Genomic DNA, 15140 nt, shown 5'->3' with positions numbered 1-15140 from the left:
AGTATCAGAGCAGATAAGGAATGGTTTGGAAAGACCTGTCAATTGTTCTTGAACAATTAATCTTTTAACTATAAATCCGTTCCTTACAAAAAATACACATATATTTTTAACGGTAAAACACACATACATAAAAAATGTTTTAAATGATTTCCAATGTTACATGGAGGAAGGGAAAGCATACTAAAAAAGAAGAGGACAGGTTTGAAGCAGTGTAGAGCACATACGAGAAAAATTTGAACAGATGGGAGAACACAGAATACAGAAGCTGAGCTAAGATGCTCAAAAAATGTTTCGAATATTATAAACGGGCACATTTTCAAATATTTTTGAAATTTGTTCATATGTGAAGTCTAGTCCTGAGTTTTTGCTTTGAGAGATTCCCACAGTTTGTTCATCGATCTTGGAAATCCTCGATAGTTGACTTCCATATAGGAAAAGATCCTTATTGAGTCTCTGTTGGATATAAGTAATTAATTACCACTTAAAAAGTAATACTGCGGAGGCCTACCAGAGCCAAAGTTCGTTAAATTTTAGTCGTTGACGAGTTATTTGTATAGCTCTTTCGTTATAAAGGGTAAGGCAAATAACTAATACGTTAAATTAAATACGTATAATTAATAAAACTACACCTGACGCTATTATCAACATTATTAGGTACAAATGTACCCATGTGCTGAATTTCTTCGCTACACGCTTCAATGTATCTGTAAAGAGGATTCAAACTCTGGTGTAGGTTGGTGTGAAGGTAACAATGACACAGTCTCTTCGGCAGTGTTCCGAATTCGGATTCTAATTCGGATCGACTGGTTTCTTCTTTCTATGAATATAGAGGAAGTACATAATAATAATAGGGGAGTGAATAAGTAAAATATGATCACGAGTGCCGAAGAATCCCTAGATTTAACGAGTGTGTGGAACTTGTTCCGCGCACGAGTTAAATTTTACTGCGGTCTGCTTGAGTGATCATATTTTGGTTATTCACAATAACCAATTGATTATCCTAAGTATTTATTTTATAGATTTTCTCGATTATTCGTTGCTATTGTCAACATAAATTTCAAATTTTGTGAACGGCGAATTGATTTCAAAGTTGTGACGTTTTGGCGGGAGAAAGTCCGAGAGTGAAATTACCGAATTTATTTCACAGAGGAAATTATCGAAATATATTTCACTGGGAACATTCCATAAAACACTGCTATCTATGTAATAATATATTTTGCTTTACTCTCCACATCGTTCATATTTATATTAATTTACTTGGTTGATGTATTGGTGTAAGAAATGCCATTATTTTACAAACGGACATTTGCTCTGATCAATTGAAAACTGATGTACGAGCTACCCATATATCGCCCTTGCCAGATCTATGTGATGTGCGACGACAAAATTATGAGGAGTACATATGCAAAAGGCAAGTGTAAGGCACAGACTATTTTTTTCTTTAGGGGGGCTGATATTTTTTCTTTTTTAGGCGCAAACGCTAAAATGTTTTTCAGCGACAGCTGTAGCTAAAAGTTAAAAATTATTTTGCTCCAATTTGAAATAACTTCATTTTTTAAATCCCATCCCCACATCCCATCATCTTCCCTTCAGTATAAAAATGATCGATGCCTAAGCACCAAACATAATTAAAATCACCATGTTTTTAAAACAAACGAAAAAAAATTATCTCCTGTAGCATATGTATAATAGTTGATAAAGTTGATGTAAAATTAGAGGGTAAAGTTAAAGATGTGTCACTACAAAAGTATGGAACAAACCAGGAGTATTCATGCAGAAAACAGATTAACAAGTCCCTGATTTGCTTAACAACCTAAACCAACATTAATGGAGACGTTAGATATGGGATCACAAATTTGTTATTTTTTTAGGTGATCGGATTGCCAGTGTACGACGGGATGCATAAAAACCGGGTTTCCCCCAGCACATAAAACATCATTCATACTAACGTTCAAAGAATACATGAAATCAATGTTTTATTTTTTAATTTTAATCTGAAAAAGTAAAAATATTACAGCGAAGAAACGACTTGTTTTTTTGAAAAGCTAATAGGTGTAACACAAAGGAGTCAATCGATTTATTTAAAAGCAAACCAATAGCTGTGTCATTAATGATTAATGAAGACACTGTTTGCAGACTCGACTGAAGTTTAGCATAATCATTAAATTTTGCTTTGTGTTTATTACAAACCGACATTAATTGCTTACATGGTTCAATGCATCTCGTAAAATATTTCATGTCAATCGATTTGGTTTCTATCGTTTGAGGAATACCTGGCAAGCGGTCACACTATCAATAGTGTTCGTCGATGCCTGGAAAGATAAAATAACAATAATCAAGTAAAAACTGCAAAAAAAATAATGTGAAGACTTTATAAAAATCCAGCATCCTGGCCTGTGCATTTGGTGATTGGCCTGGCTGCAGCATCTAGAGTAAATTTCGAACGTCAGACGCAATCGGAACTACTCGGCCATTTCCGCTACATTAAAAAAAATCTCGGATGCAGAAAGGAGAAATTCTTGAAAAATTTACCGGAATAATCAAAGTATTTCTATCCACCAGGTGGCGCTAAAAATTTTAGTTGGATATCATTAGAAATAAAGAACAATAACTCTCCAAAGAATTTTGGCGCGAAGCGAGGAGCTAAGAAAAACATTAATGGTAAAAAATTCAATCATTTTAACTATAATTATAATAATTTTTAAATCGGATCAGTCAAATTCCGACCAGATCCATCCCCCTAGTGCCTCCGAGGTTTTGCTTTTGTGTAACTAGAAAAGGCGATGTGCTCCGAATGCGTCAGACGCTTTTCTGGAGCTTGAGACGCTGCAACCAGTCCTCTCAGAAAATGCTAACCTGGCCAGGGTTTCATTTTAGACAAATCTTATGTTGAGATGTCCTGTGTTTTCCTCAAATCTTCAATTTCAAGTGATTTAATTGGTTGAAATTTGATTTGAGGAAAATCTCAATTTTAGATGTTTTATGAAACCGGACCCTGGATGCCTGGATAATATTTTCGTTCCACAAGTTTTTCTCAAATATAACCCCAGGTCACCAGTGAGGTCGTCTTTTGATTGGCTTAGTGAAAATGACGTTAATTTGTTTTCTTTTATACGTTCTAATCAAATTTAAAAAAGAAACGTCTAAATATTTTTTTTTCAAATTACTCATAACATGATCTTTCGATATAAATGCACAATGATAAAATTAATTTAGTTAATCTCATCTATATTTTTTAGCGATCCTAAGGTCGCTTATATATTGACCAAGGAACCAGATTAAGAAGATTACAGAATCCTGCAACGTCGGGAAAAAAGTGAATGATTTTAGGCGACGCTATTCGATTGTCATGCGACGTTTTATTTTAAGTGTCCCAAGAATTTCAAAAGGCCTGTCTGCAGCGGTTAGTAAGAGACGGAACGAACGTCTGCCGCTGCGTGGAGCTTGAAGTATTTAATGTTGAACCACATGTGCCGGGACTATCATAAAAATTATATTTAGTACACAGTTGCATTAGCATCACTGTAAATGCCCCCGCAGTCACCGTCTAATGACTTCGAGATTTCACCATATTCTCTAACATGTTGCGTTAATACCTATTGTATTTTATACAAATTGGTTGGTCAAAGATAGATAACTCTATTCCTCAGCAGGGATATCACGGGACGTTATATGAATATTTCTGTATTGAATTGTAGGTCATATTTTGTTTGCTTGCTTCGTTACATCGTTTGTTTGTCAATAATTGATGATACATCAGTGTTTGGTCTTTATTTCAATAAAACTTACTTACTTTACCACAATTCTGTAGCTATTTTACATAAGCCATTCTGGGTATGTTGACCTTAATTTTAAGAATTTATGTTAAGTTTTCGTATTAGTTCGTTTATGTACAACTTGCTTGTAATACATGTAGTAGGTCAATAGTATTTGATATGTACATGTAGTTGCATTAACTTCACTGTTCCATTTCTCCTCCCCACAGGGTCACAGACTACTACCCAAGAATTGATTTTGCGTTATTGAAACATCCCTTCGTCACAGTTCACAGTTCCATATATGCACACAATAAAATATCATACTTAAGAAACCAGTACACTTGGGTGATGTCAAATGGTTGTACTGATATTATAAATTGCTCATAATAATATATAGAATCGGTCACTGTGACAATGTCACCATCAATCCAGTTTTGAATAACAGAGTCCATATGTGACTGGTAAGGCATATCTACGTGATAACAGTTAATTACAAATTCGACCGTTATTCTTTTTTTATTAGTTCAATGTATGCACCCTTTTTACCTGAAATCCTTGATCCTCCCCTATCTATTAATTATACTTTGAAGTCAAATATGTTTAAAAAAAAAAAAGGAATATTATAAGAAAGCGCTCACTAACCACGACGCTATACTCCTTATTTTCCCAAGCTAATAAAAAAAAATTATACCTATCAATTGTTCCACCCAGTCACTACATGAAGTATTTCAGACGAACTTTTCTTTCCTTTTGAATAATTCAAAGGTTGTTACACAGTGTGATCCTACATGCAGTAACTGAATCTGAATGGAAAATTGATAGGTTTAATTTTAATTAGATTGCCTTTTTTTCCTTTCGTATTTTTTTTTATTTCTCGTATGAGTCTTCTTGGTCTTTGTTTCTATATTTTTTCTGGTATCAGCTTTAATGCTTATTACACCTGTTATATCACAACTGTTTAGGGCGGATCCAGAAATGTATATAAATGGGAGGTTACAATTCAGATTTTATTAAAGGTAGAGTACAAAGCTATCATTTGCTCCTTTTTGTCTTAATTTTGCAGAAAAATAAAAACAATTGATCAAGTAGTATCAAAGGAGAAGATTGTGGAAAGAAATAACTTTTAAAATAGCAAAAAAAAAACGTCAAAAAAGGCCAATAACTCCAACATGGCTTAAGGATTAAAACGAAAATTTTACCACAGATATGCTAAATACATGTACTTTTACCCATGTCAGAATTTGGCTAAACCTAACGGTTTTGAAGATATATGTGAATAACTACTGTCAGACCCCTATGTTACCATGTTTTTCGACAGATCAAATATCCCCAGAAAGGTTCTATGCAGGATACCTCAAGGAACATTCATACAATGTACATAATCAGGTCCCCGATATATAAATATATCTGGTTCCTAATCTGGTTCCCTGGTCAATATCACGAGGAAGCGACCCAAATATCGCAAAAAGAACTTGAGAGAAACAAGGAACGAAATCATTACCCGCACTTCCTGGAAACCAGATGTTTTGATTGAAAAACATTCAGGTCATCATGGTTACAAAAAAGTAAACATATCAAGGGCACCAAGAATCTAGCGGAAGTCAACAGATTTTGACTTTGAAGACCAGATTTTATTTCATTTATACACGTAAAATAGATAAATTCTCGATTTCCATACTTCAGTTAGTGTGGAATTAATGCACTAAGTTCATTTACCCTTCTGGAACCTCACCGAATAATTATTGATAAGTTGACATGGACGAATAACTCCATTTCCTAAGCACTACAATACACATCGATGATCATGGAAGCTCGGGTCGTCTTCATGTCAATATTGCTAGGATTACTTGATTTTGTCAAAGGTAAGCGTGACAGAATGTATGTGACAGTTTTAAATGATTAAAGAACCTTAATTGACGAAAATTAGGCAGATAACACATTACATGTGTACAACTCTTACATTTGTATATTAAAACAGAACAACACGTGACGAAAAGCAGGAAATATAATGTTGCATACACTGTACCAATATTAACTAAATGGAACAAATGAAGGTATTTTGTGAAAAGGTTGGTGAAGCCCAAACCCGCATAATCCGAACTTTTTGAAATTTACATTTTAAACACTAGTTTTATTGTATATACACACTGACCTAAATGTTTTCCATTTCTAGTCCTCGTCCCTGGATAACATTCTTTTGATTTGCGCTAGCATCTTGGTTCCCATTTGACGCTTTTGAAGTAGAAACCGTTGTTAGCATATTCTGTTGAAAATAATATATATTATTATGTAATGGAGATAGTAATATTAATAGTCTGTCTATGCATTGCAGAGTGAACAGTTGTTTTGCTAAAATGTGGTTTATTACTTCTGGACAAATGCACCCCCCTTGCGTATGAAGTATAATTTTGCAATTGTCAGTATCCACATGCCACTGCCATTACAGTTTATCATGCAAGTTTGAAAAAAATAAACTAAATGTGTATTTATTATTATACGTGTACAATATACATTGTCCATGTACAATATCTTGGTTTGTTTCTCTCATTGTAACAGTGAAAGAAAATCTTTCGATTAAGTTGCACAAAAAGGCCTTATCTTCACTATTTAAACAGTGTTGTAAAACGGAAATTGACGTCAGAAGCGACTTACGAACCCTATTTCATATCTTATTGTTTGTTTACGAAAAGTCGATAGAAAGTGTATTAATAAAGAAATAGATAACTTTAATCTAGGTCATGCATTGTTGTAAATAATTTAACGACTGTATGGTAGACTCCGAATACAAAGGACGCTGTACACTTAGGGTTGTGTTTGCCTCCTACTAGGCTAATTAATGACAAATTTGTTAAGGCCTTGGTGTATTACAAAAGTATTACCCATATTGGAATTATTTAAGTGTCAGTCTCTGTAAGAATCAGGCAGTTGGTGAAACATGGTATGAAAAACAATTACTACATGTATCTTTAAAAAAGATAGCTGACGCAGTAAATTTTTTTTCTTTTTGTTTCTAAATTTCGTTCAAGAAAATAACACATGACACGCAATTACAAAGTCTCGAAATAAATTATATTGTCAGATAGGTGGGGTTTTGACATGCATATTTCTCATTTTTCTTATTTTGCCTGATTCTTACAATAACTTACACTTAATTAGTTCTAACTTGTTGTGTAGTAGTAAGAAAACTCAATGTTCCTTTAAAATTGCTGAATTTTGGTAAAATTTGATTTTTTTTCAATTTGTGATGACTCCACTAACGTTTACCCTCCAAATTTTCATGGATAATGAAAAAATAGACAAATACAAGAGTATGCTTCATGACATCTATTGATAGATTACATATTACATGGATCTACATTGGCAAAGATACTTTCTTATGTTGAATAGGTAACACTACCTTGTTTTTTAAAATTTAAGGCAGGCGGCAATTTTGACCAATATTAAGGCAATTCAACTTTTGGTACAACACGTTTGTTCAGCAACTGAAAGTTTTAATGGGACTCAAACATCAATTTTCATGAAAATAAGGGGGCCAATTTCACCCATAAATAAATCTCAACCCTCGCCTTATCTATTCATTATTTTTACGAATCATATCTGGCTCTTAACTTGAATTGTCATCAGTAACCAACTTTCGTGATTATTGAATAAGTATTCCATGTTTAAATGCATACAATTCCATAATACAGAACAAAACACCATTCACCTTTCAATAATTGTCTTTGCTGCAATTAAATCGCATAACGCATAACAAAAAAAAAATCAGAGAAACCAGTGGTTTCCACGAGCTGTTTTTTTCTCCTACTAAATTACAGTTAATGAACTTGTAATTTAATTTCAGAAGTATCCCAGTTTCTGATTGGATAAAAAATTTCGTTCACCATCTCATAGATCAAATTTTGTAATGACTGTGATGTCATCAAACTTTTTAAATGATTTTAATATTTAAATTAAATTATAAGGAATCACTATTGATTGTTCGGTCTATGAAGAAATATTAAAGTCATTCATTATTAAAGGACACCTGTCTTGCGTAAGTCTTTCAGACTATCTGATTAAAATATACATTTTTATATGCATTGTTTACAATACAGTGCAGTTGAAATATATGATAATGATAAACATGACTTTTTGAATTATGTATCACATGTTACATTAACACTAGACCTATAGCACTCCTTGCGGTGAAGTCTTCGAAGTCGCTAATCGTCAAATATTCTATGCTAATGATTTTGGCTTGCTTTCAGCATCCATAATGGCACAAATGCGATATGCTCTAAAATCGGGTGACTTCCGCTAGAATCTTGGTTCCCTTGATATGAGGACTCTTGACCCGAATGTTTTTCAGTCAAAACAACTGGTTACCAAGATGTGCGGATGATGTTTTCGTTCCACAGGTTTCTCTCAAAGTTTTAGCGAATTTAGGAACCAGATTTAACAACTGGCAATGGCTATATAATTATATCGGGGTCGTGATAATGTATATGACTTAAATAGTCATTTGTAACGAGCTCCTGTGTTTGAATCGGAAACTGGGTAATGTTTAATGCTAACCGATCATTTCATCTATTAATGAAAACTTCCCGTTCTCATACAAGCAAATAAGACACGTAGAACATACATGTATGTGTATGACATTTAAGAGGTACATTTTGATCTCGTATGGAATTACAATGTAGAACTATGAAGCTAAGACGATAAACACGGCACCGATCAGCAGTTTAACGTGGAGCAGTAATAAATAATTATACAAATCATATGTGAATGTAAAGTACTGAAATAACGGATGCAAGATGAGCGAGTTAAACAATCTATAAGAAAATACGCCAGATTTATGCTGCTTACCACTCAAAATGCACACATAAATGCCAGGTGATAGAGAATTCCGTCATAATTATACATGTATGCATTAAATGTGTATTTAAAAAATAAAATGAATGTTTTTAACATCTATTTCCCATTTTTTGCAGGTGATTTTTGTTACTTTTCATATTACAAATGTTCCGGAAGTGACTGGTGTTGCCCGGATGACTATGTATGTACCGGAAGTTCATTGTGCTTATCTATCGGGTAAGATAAAAAAGAATCACGATTTTGATGGTACGTTGAATTTATTAATTGCATCATGCGTTGAATTGAGAATTCAATACAGTGACTCATGGCTCAGGAAAATTTACGGTACTTGTTGGGAAATTGTAAAGAAAATATGTAATAACTGGTGAAAAACGGAGTGTGATAACAGTAATTACCACATTCCCAATATGGAGGATTGAAACCCCGGAAATTTCATGTACTAACAATTTCTGAGTTGATACATACACTCAGCCATCCTTTGGTTATAATTATTATTTTCCATGAGTCTGTGAAATTATTTATTCGATAAAGATGTCCGATACCGAGAAAATCGAAAGCGAAAGAAAAAAAAACGCATTATTTGGTTATATGGCGTGACCAAACTCCGGGATCAAATAATTAGCTATCTCTGAAGGCAATGATTTTCTCTTTTTACAGCGCCGTTGTTGGGATATGCATTGGAGCTCTTACCGGTTTAGGTTTCTTTATTGTTGTCATTTATCTGTGTTGCAGACGTAAGTTATAGTATTTAAAAGCGCATATTGGCTGCGCATGTGCCTGGTTTTGCTTTATATCAGATACATACTAAACGGAAATAGTGAAAAAGACATCATTTTGTAATAACTTCAGCAGCTTTTATTATTTAAGTTTTGTAGTTTAAAAATGCATATACATGTAGTATATCCTACTTGAGATGTATAGTAATTACAATCGAAATAAATCTGAATAAGTATAAAATAAATATAAAAATGTGCATTAAACCAGATAGAACGGAGTTTATCTTATCATGTGGTGATACATGTACATGTGCCACGTTTTGTCTCAATTACCGCAAGGATTGGGAAGGCAAAGTGCCATTACTCACTTGCTTTTTATGGCTGCAGATGGCCCATCCAGATTGTAAATGTCTTTGAAAAATCCGGAAAATAGCCCCGTTTCAAAATGTCCTTCCAAACCACTGTTATCAAGTACATTGTACATGAAATAAGCAGATAGTCGGATTTTAGCAAAGGATGGTAAAATTGGCTCGATTTTATCAAAGGGCGGTAAATGGGCTTGGAATTTAGCAAATGTTGGTAAAATTGACTAGGGTATTATATGGGCTCAGATTTTAGTAAATGAGTATAAAATGATGAATACCTGTATCTTTAAACGATTAGTTTTGAGTTTATGCTAATAGACTTTATTTTAATAATGATTTCTACTGTGTATCTTTAAAACTGTACAAATGGAATATCTTTTCTTTTTCAGAAAATAAACGTTCAGTTGGAACAGTAATAACTCAACCAGGTGTCACAAATACAACTGTTATTAACCAACAACAAAGTGGCATACAATATAGCCAGCAACCAATGTATGGACAACAGCCGTATGGTGGACAACCGCAATACGGCGGACAACAACCCTACGGTTATTCTCAACCAAGCCAGCCTGCATACCCTCCGCCTCCTCCCGCTTACAGTTAGAAAAAAAGTATTCATGGCTACATTCTACATTTTGTGCATTGAAAACTCGATTGAGAACAGAAAACCTTGCGAATCTATGCATGAATAATGTATCTACTTTCCAAAGGTACTCGTAGACAGCACCCAATGGAGCCTGTTGATGCATCCCCTCTATTTTGCATTGGCAATTAGTTTGTCATACTTTAAATTTTATTCTGCTTTCATTTGTAATTAAAGTTATTCAAGTACAACAGTAGTTTCTATTTATATAGGTTTTCCGATACACATTCCAGAAAACCCTTATGGATAGAAAACGCTGTTTGATAGTTGAATGACTTTTACGCAAAAAGGGGAAGTTGGCATTAAGAGGCATCATTGGTCCCATGCAGTCCACATGTGCCTGTGCTATTTTAATAGAAGAAAATGCATTTTTAAATCATTTGTTGTTAAGACAATGATTTATCTCGTACATGTATAACATGTTTAAAAACGATATATTTCTAATGTGAAAATAGCGAATATCCACTCACGTCGTGTCTTGATATTAAGGATGTAAAATTTTTAAATTTTATGTAACAATTTTCAGTTTTTCATAATAATATACGTGTACAATTTACATTTGAAGTCCTCATTCATTTAGAATAAAATGTGCTTAAATATAATACGTGTACAACTTTCATTTTTTAAAGGAAATTATTTGCGTGTCGTAAGACTTGGGGAGTTGCTACAACACTTATATAAGGTTTTAAAGTTTCCGATTTTCTCGATATTGGAAAGATCAAATATTTGCTGTATGAAATGCATACTCAGGAAGATCAATAATTAATCAATAAACTTTATTGTAAAATCGGTATGTTTTACTGTTAATATTTTCATATTTAAGGAACATTTGCCTACGCTTAAGGAAGACCATTATTAAAAACATACTAAAATAACAAACAACTGTTACATTTCTATTGCTACAGAAAAGTGCCGGCCTTGCAAGACAAATTTTACATGTTCTTTCCACAAATATACATGTATGTAATGAAACATATTCAATTTGTAAATTCATAGTTATGTCCCTTCTTCCAAATGAAAAAAAAATAAAAAAGTAGATCACTGACTCCAAGTACATGTAGGCAAAAAAAGATATTTCTAGGGAAAATGTGTTTTTTGTGTGTTTTTGTGTGTTTGTTTTTTATTTTTGTATTTGTTGTTTTATTGAAGGGGGTAATTGTTGTTCTTTACATTGGCTACAAATTATACGAAAGACACATGTTAGTAAATACCAGCGAATAGGACATTTTAAAAAATATATATATCACTTTCAAGCTATAAATGTTTTCGTTACAAGACAGCCTTAAAGTTAGCTTTAATTAGTAAATGTTGCCCCATGCAGGTCCGGGTGTTAAAAGAACAGGCCTGCAACAGCGCTAAGCTTGTCGTACAAGGCGACTAAATAGTGCTCAGAACCTTAGCCGGGGGCTAGGGCGCTCTGCGCACAGAGCAACTGGGTTGTGTGCCCCAGGTGTTGGAATGGGGTACCCTTGGTGTGTTGCATGCTGGGGTTGTCAGGCTATAATACGGAAAACCTGACCGCAAACCATAGTGGTGCAACGTGTTGGGAAATATGCCACGTTCATCGCACGTTAAAAAACCCTACTGTGGTATTCTTCCGGAGTAGGAACCATAGGGGTCCGCCACAATGAGGCTAAATTGCCCCACCCTACCCACCTCTTCCTATTTCCAGTGGCAAACAAAATTTCTGGACCCCATTATCCTTGTGTATCATCCCATTTTTCATTTTATCATCATTTCATATTCATTTTATTATCCACTTCATGTTCATTGCCTGAATATACCTGAAGTATTGCTGCTCGGGCGTTAAACCCCTACAAACAAATTAGGAAATGCCAATACCCGTGGCCAGCATCGTAAAATTAAAAACAGACCTGTACAAAACTGCATTTTGAATAATGCTGTCTACTTAACCTTCTGAAGAATGCTATTCAAAATTAATATGTCACGTATATAACGCAATATATATTTGATGTGACAGTTCTGTTTTCTTTACTCTTAGTTGATGAACCTTTGAAAAGAAATTGCGTGAAAAGTTTTGTAATACTTATAGAAATAAAATTGTACGGTGACTCAGATTTGAGACGCGACATGGAGATACATTTAATCTTTAATTACCGAGGAAAGGTAAACATAAGATATACAATTGTGTCTCGCGATACGGGCCACTCTGAATTCAGGAATTATATAATTAATGAAGGAACTGAAATAAATTTTGTTAACATTTGTAACAATTCTATAGAACCTTTGAATTTGATATTTACGTTTTTCAAATTCATGTCATCTAAACAATCAATAAGAAAATTAAGAAGTATTACTCTGTCGAAAAGGGACTAAGAATTGTGGCCTGCTTTTGACATTAGGGATTTTAATTACTTTTTAATATTTTTACCTAAACTGAATTGTTGATTGTACAACGTCTCTGAGCGAAATACGATGCAATGTGATTTATCCTTGAAGGGCTATTTTCTTATATTTTTCTGTTTATGCGGAAAAGTTCGAACCGGTAAGACTAATTTTTACTTTCAATAATGAAAATAGGAAGGTAAGGTAAGAAGAGAATAAGCAGTGGTTGACCCGGTGTGTACAGAAAGCGACAGTTTGTTTACCTAAATTAAAACGCTGGCGTAGAATGTATTTAAGAGCTTTACGGGCAACACAAGTTAATTCTCATCTTTCTTTAGTGAAACACGGTACACAATGAATATTAGTAACTCGGTCTTTCATACATGCTGTCATACATGTATTCCAGGTTTATAAGGTTCCGGTTTAAAGATGCATCGGTCGTTTCCTTTTTGAACTGTATTTTCTTAACATGAGAATCTATTATTATATGAATGAATATCGGATAAACAATACTAGAGCGTAAACAATGGGACAATTCAAATACAAATGTACGTCAAAATCCAAATATATGACCAGAATGTGATTGCAGGAAATAAAGCCGATCTACCTACACAATGTATCGATCAGAGTAGAAAATATTCCATATAAAAAGTAAAAAAAAATAAAGACAATGCACAAAAAACTGAAGCACTAGCAGTGAGAATTCCGACAAAAAAAAAGCAAAAACCAAAAACTTGGAGTGACATCAAATGCTCTGGCTCGAGTTTCATAAATATCTCAAATTGAGATTTTCCTGAAATCCTTGAGTTTTTCCTCAAATCTTCAATTTCAAGTAATTTGGTTGATCCAAATTTGAGTTGAAGAAGAATTTGAGGAAAATCTCCGATGATATTTTTTTATGAAATTTGGCACTGGAAATGTAAACAATGACCGCCTTTATATTGCATGTATGTGTATTTCGGTAATAATTTAACAACAATAACGCAGCTACCCAACACGAGTTACAAAAGGGTTTATCAAAAAACCAATTCAAATTTGGGCAATATCATTTATTTCATCAAAGTATCATGATAAGAATAAAGTAAACAATGCGTAAATGGTGGAAAATTATCCGAAATACACTAATTAAAATTAAGATAATAAAAAAATCGCATTTGTAAATTTAACAGTTTTTTTTTGTTTTGTTTTGTTTTGTTTTGTTTTTTTGTTTTTTTGTTTTTTTGTTTTTTTTTTTTTCGATTTATATGCTACACCAGTTTCATATTACCCATGCAAGTTTTCTAACGGAAGACATTTATAATGAGCCAGTATCCGTCCGTGAAAAAAAATTGCCTATATTTTTCTTTTTCTTTTAGTTTTTTACATCTCTGTGTTTTCTATTCAAATCAAGTTATAGTTGTATTTTTGACAATCGTGTCGTGGCTGTGATTACACAAAAGTACTTAATCGCCTCATTTTTGGGCCTGTCCCATGTCAGATATTTCCTGCCTCTGTATATATTGTTTCGTTTTCACGTTCACTATATTTTCTTTAATTTTACTGCAGTATATGCGAGCAACTATTTCGCTGAACCTGTGTATAATGTTGTTTTAAGGCCAGCTGCAGCCTGCCATGTGGTGTAAGGAATTCCTCGTCGTTTATTGAAGACCCATGGGTGACCTTGAGCTGATATTTTTCATCCCGGCGTGGTTGTTGCCTCTTAATCAACATATTCATTCTCGTTATGTTGTTGGTAAAATTATTACGAATGTTTGGTGGTCTATAGTGATTACAGTTTTGTGTTCTGGTGATCACGTGGTCTGGTGATTACGGTTTCAATTGGTGGTCTGGTGATTACGGTTTGTTGGTTTATAGTGATTACGGTTTACTTATTGTAATTGTTACACACAGACAGGAAAGGGTAGCTTTCACTATAATACTTCAGTAGTTAATTTATTTTGCATATCAAAACAGCAAATATACCTACGTCATTGGATAATTGGCTTTACACGTGATTATTCGCCTTTATATCTGCCTGCTCTTAGGCGATAATCAACATTGAAAATAGATTCTATTGTATTTGAGTGTAATTTACAGAGTTGTCTTCCTTAGTTTTGAAATCTGCAGTGCATACTATATAATTTTTATCTCCTACGAACATATGTTATATGAAAAACCACATGTTATTATCTGTTTAATATGACATTTTAAACAAAATATCAAAAATAAAAGTATGTAGGCTTCCCAACCATGAATCACATTTTGCATGATTTTTATAATGTAAGTGGAGTGCCTCTTAAGTACTTGTTGTGTTTTGATTATAACTGGACCTCTTTCCATGTTGTTGAAAATACGTGTATAGCGTACCAAAAATATGTATTTAAAAAAAAGACTGGTATTTTTGCATTTTTAACACCCTTCGCAATAATTAAAATAAAACATGTAAATTTAGAAAATATTGCTTGTCATATTGCAGATA

At 33.5% G+C, this 15140-nt stretch overlaps 1 protein-coding gene and 1 long non-coding RNA gene across 3 annotated transcripts; one reads left to right on the top strand and one right to left on the bottom strand.

Moving 5' to 3' along the window:
- Window positions 1-22: 22 nt before the first annotated feature.
- LOC148626569 (uncharacterized) lies at window positions 23-8738 on the bottom strand. 2 transcript variants are annotated; one of them, XR_015920115.1, is made up of 4 exons: window positions 8604-8738; window positions 5911-6021; window positions 2208-2312; window positions 23-817 (listed from the first exon to the last, which is right to left on the bottom strand). It is a non-coding gene; the product is annotated as an uncharacterized LOC148626569 (long non-coding RNA). The 2 variants fall into 2 exon arrangements; XR_015920114.1 differs by lacking the exon at window positions 8604-8738 and having other exon boundaries at window positions 5911-6101.
- On the top strand, window positions 5354-11125 carry LOC148626568 (uncharacterized). The gene is made up of 4 exons (XM_088570681.1): window positions 5354-5620; window positions 8729-8828; window positions 9270-9346; window positions 10083-11125. The coding sequence occupies exons 1-4, from the start codon at window positions 5557-5559 to the stop codon at window positions 10295-10297; spliced, it is 456 nt and encodes a 151-aa protein (XP_088426807.1). The 5' UTR covers window positions 5354-5556; the 3' UTR covers window positions 10298-11125.
- Window positions 11126-15140: the final 4015 nt, after the last annotated feature.

This window comes from Perna viridis, chromosome 2 (assembly GCF_037379345.1).
Source record: "Perna viridis isolate PV_CMFRI_1.1 ecotype Kerala chromosome 2, ASM3737934v1, whole genome shotgun sequence".
In the NCBI taxonomy this organism is placed as follows: domain Eukaryota; kingdom Metazoa; phylum Mollusca; class Bivalvia; order Mytilida; family Mytilidae; genus Perna; species Perna viridis.
The sequence above is the reverse complement of the archived record's forward strand: the minus strand, read 5'-3'. Positions and strand labels throughout refer to the sequence as shown.

What these genes read in the sequence shown, in the direction of transcription:
- LOC148626568 (XM_088570681.1), top strand. Translation starts at nt 5,557, where the DNA reads ATGATCATGGAAGCTCGGGTCGTCTTCATGTCAATATTGCTAGGATTA. An exon ending in ATTACTTGATTTTGTCAAAG is followed by an intron (nt 5,621 to 8,728) that starts GTAAGCGTGACA and finishes CATTTTTTGCAG; the next exon opens with GTGATTTTTGTTACTTTTCA. An exon ending in CATTTATCTGTGTTGCAGAC is followed by an intron (nt 9,347 to 10,082) that starts GTAAGTTATAGT and finishes TTTCTTTTTCAG; the next exon opens with AAAATAAACGTTCAGTTGGA.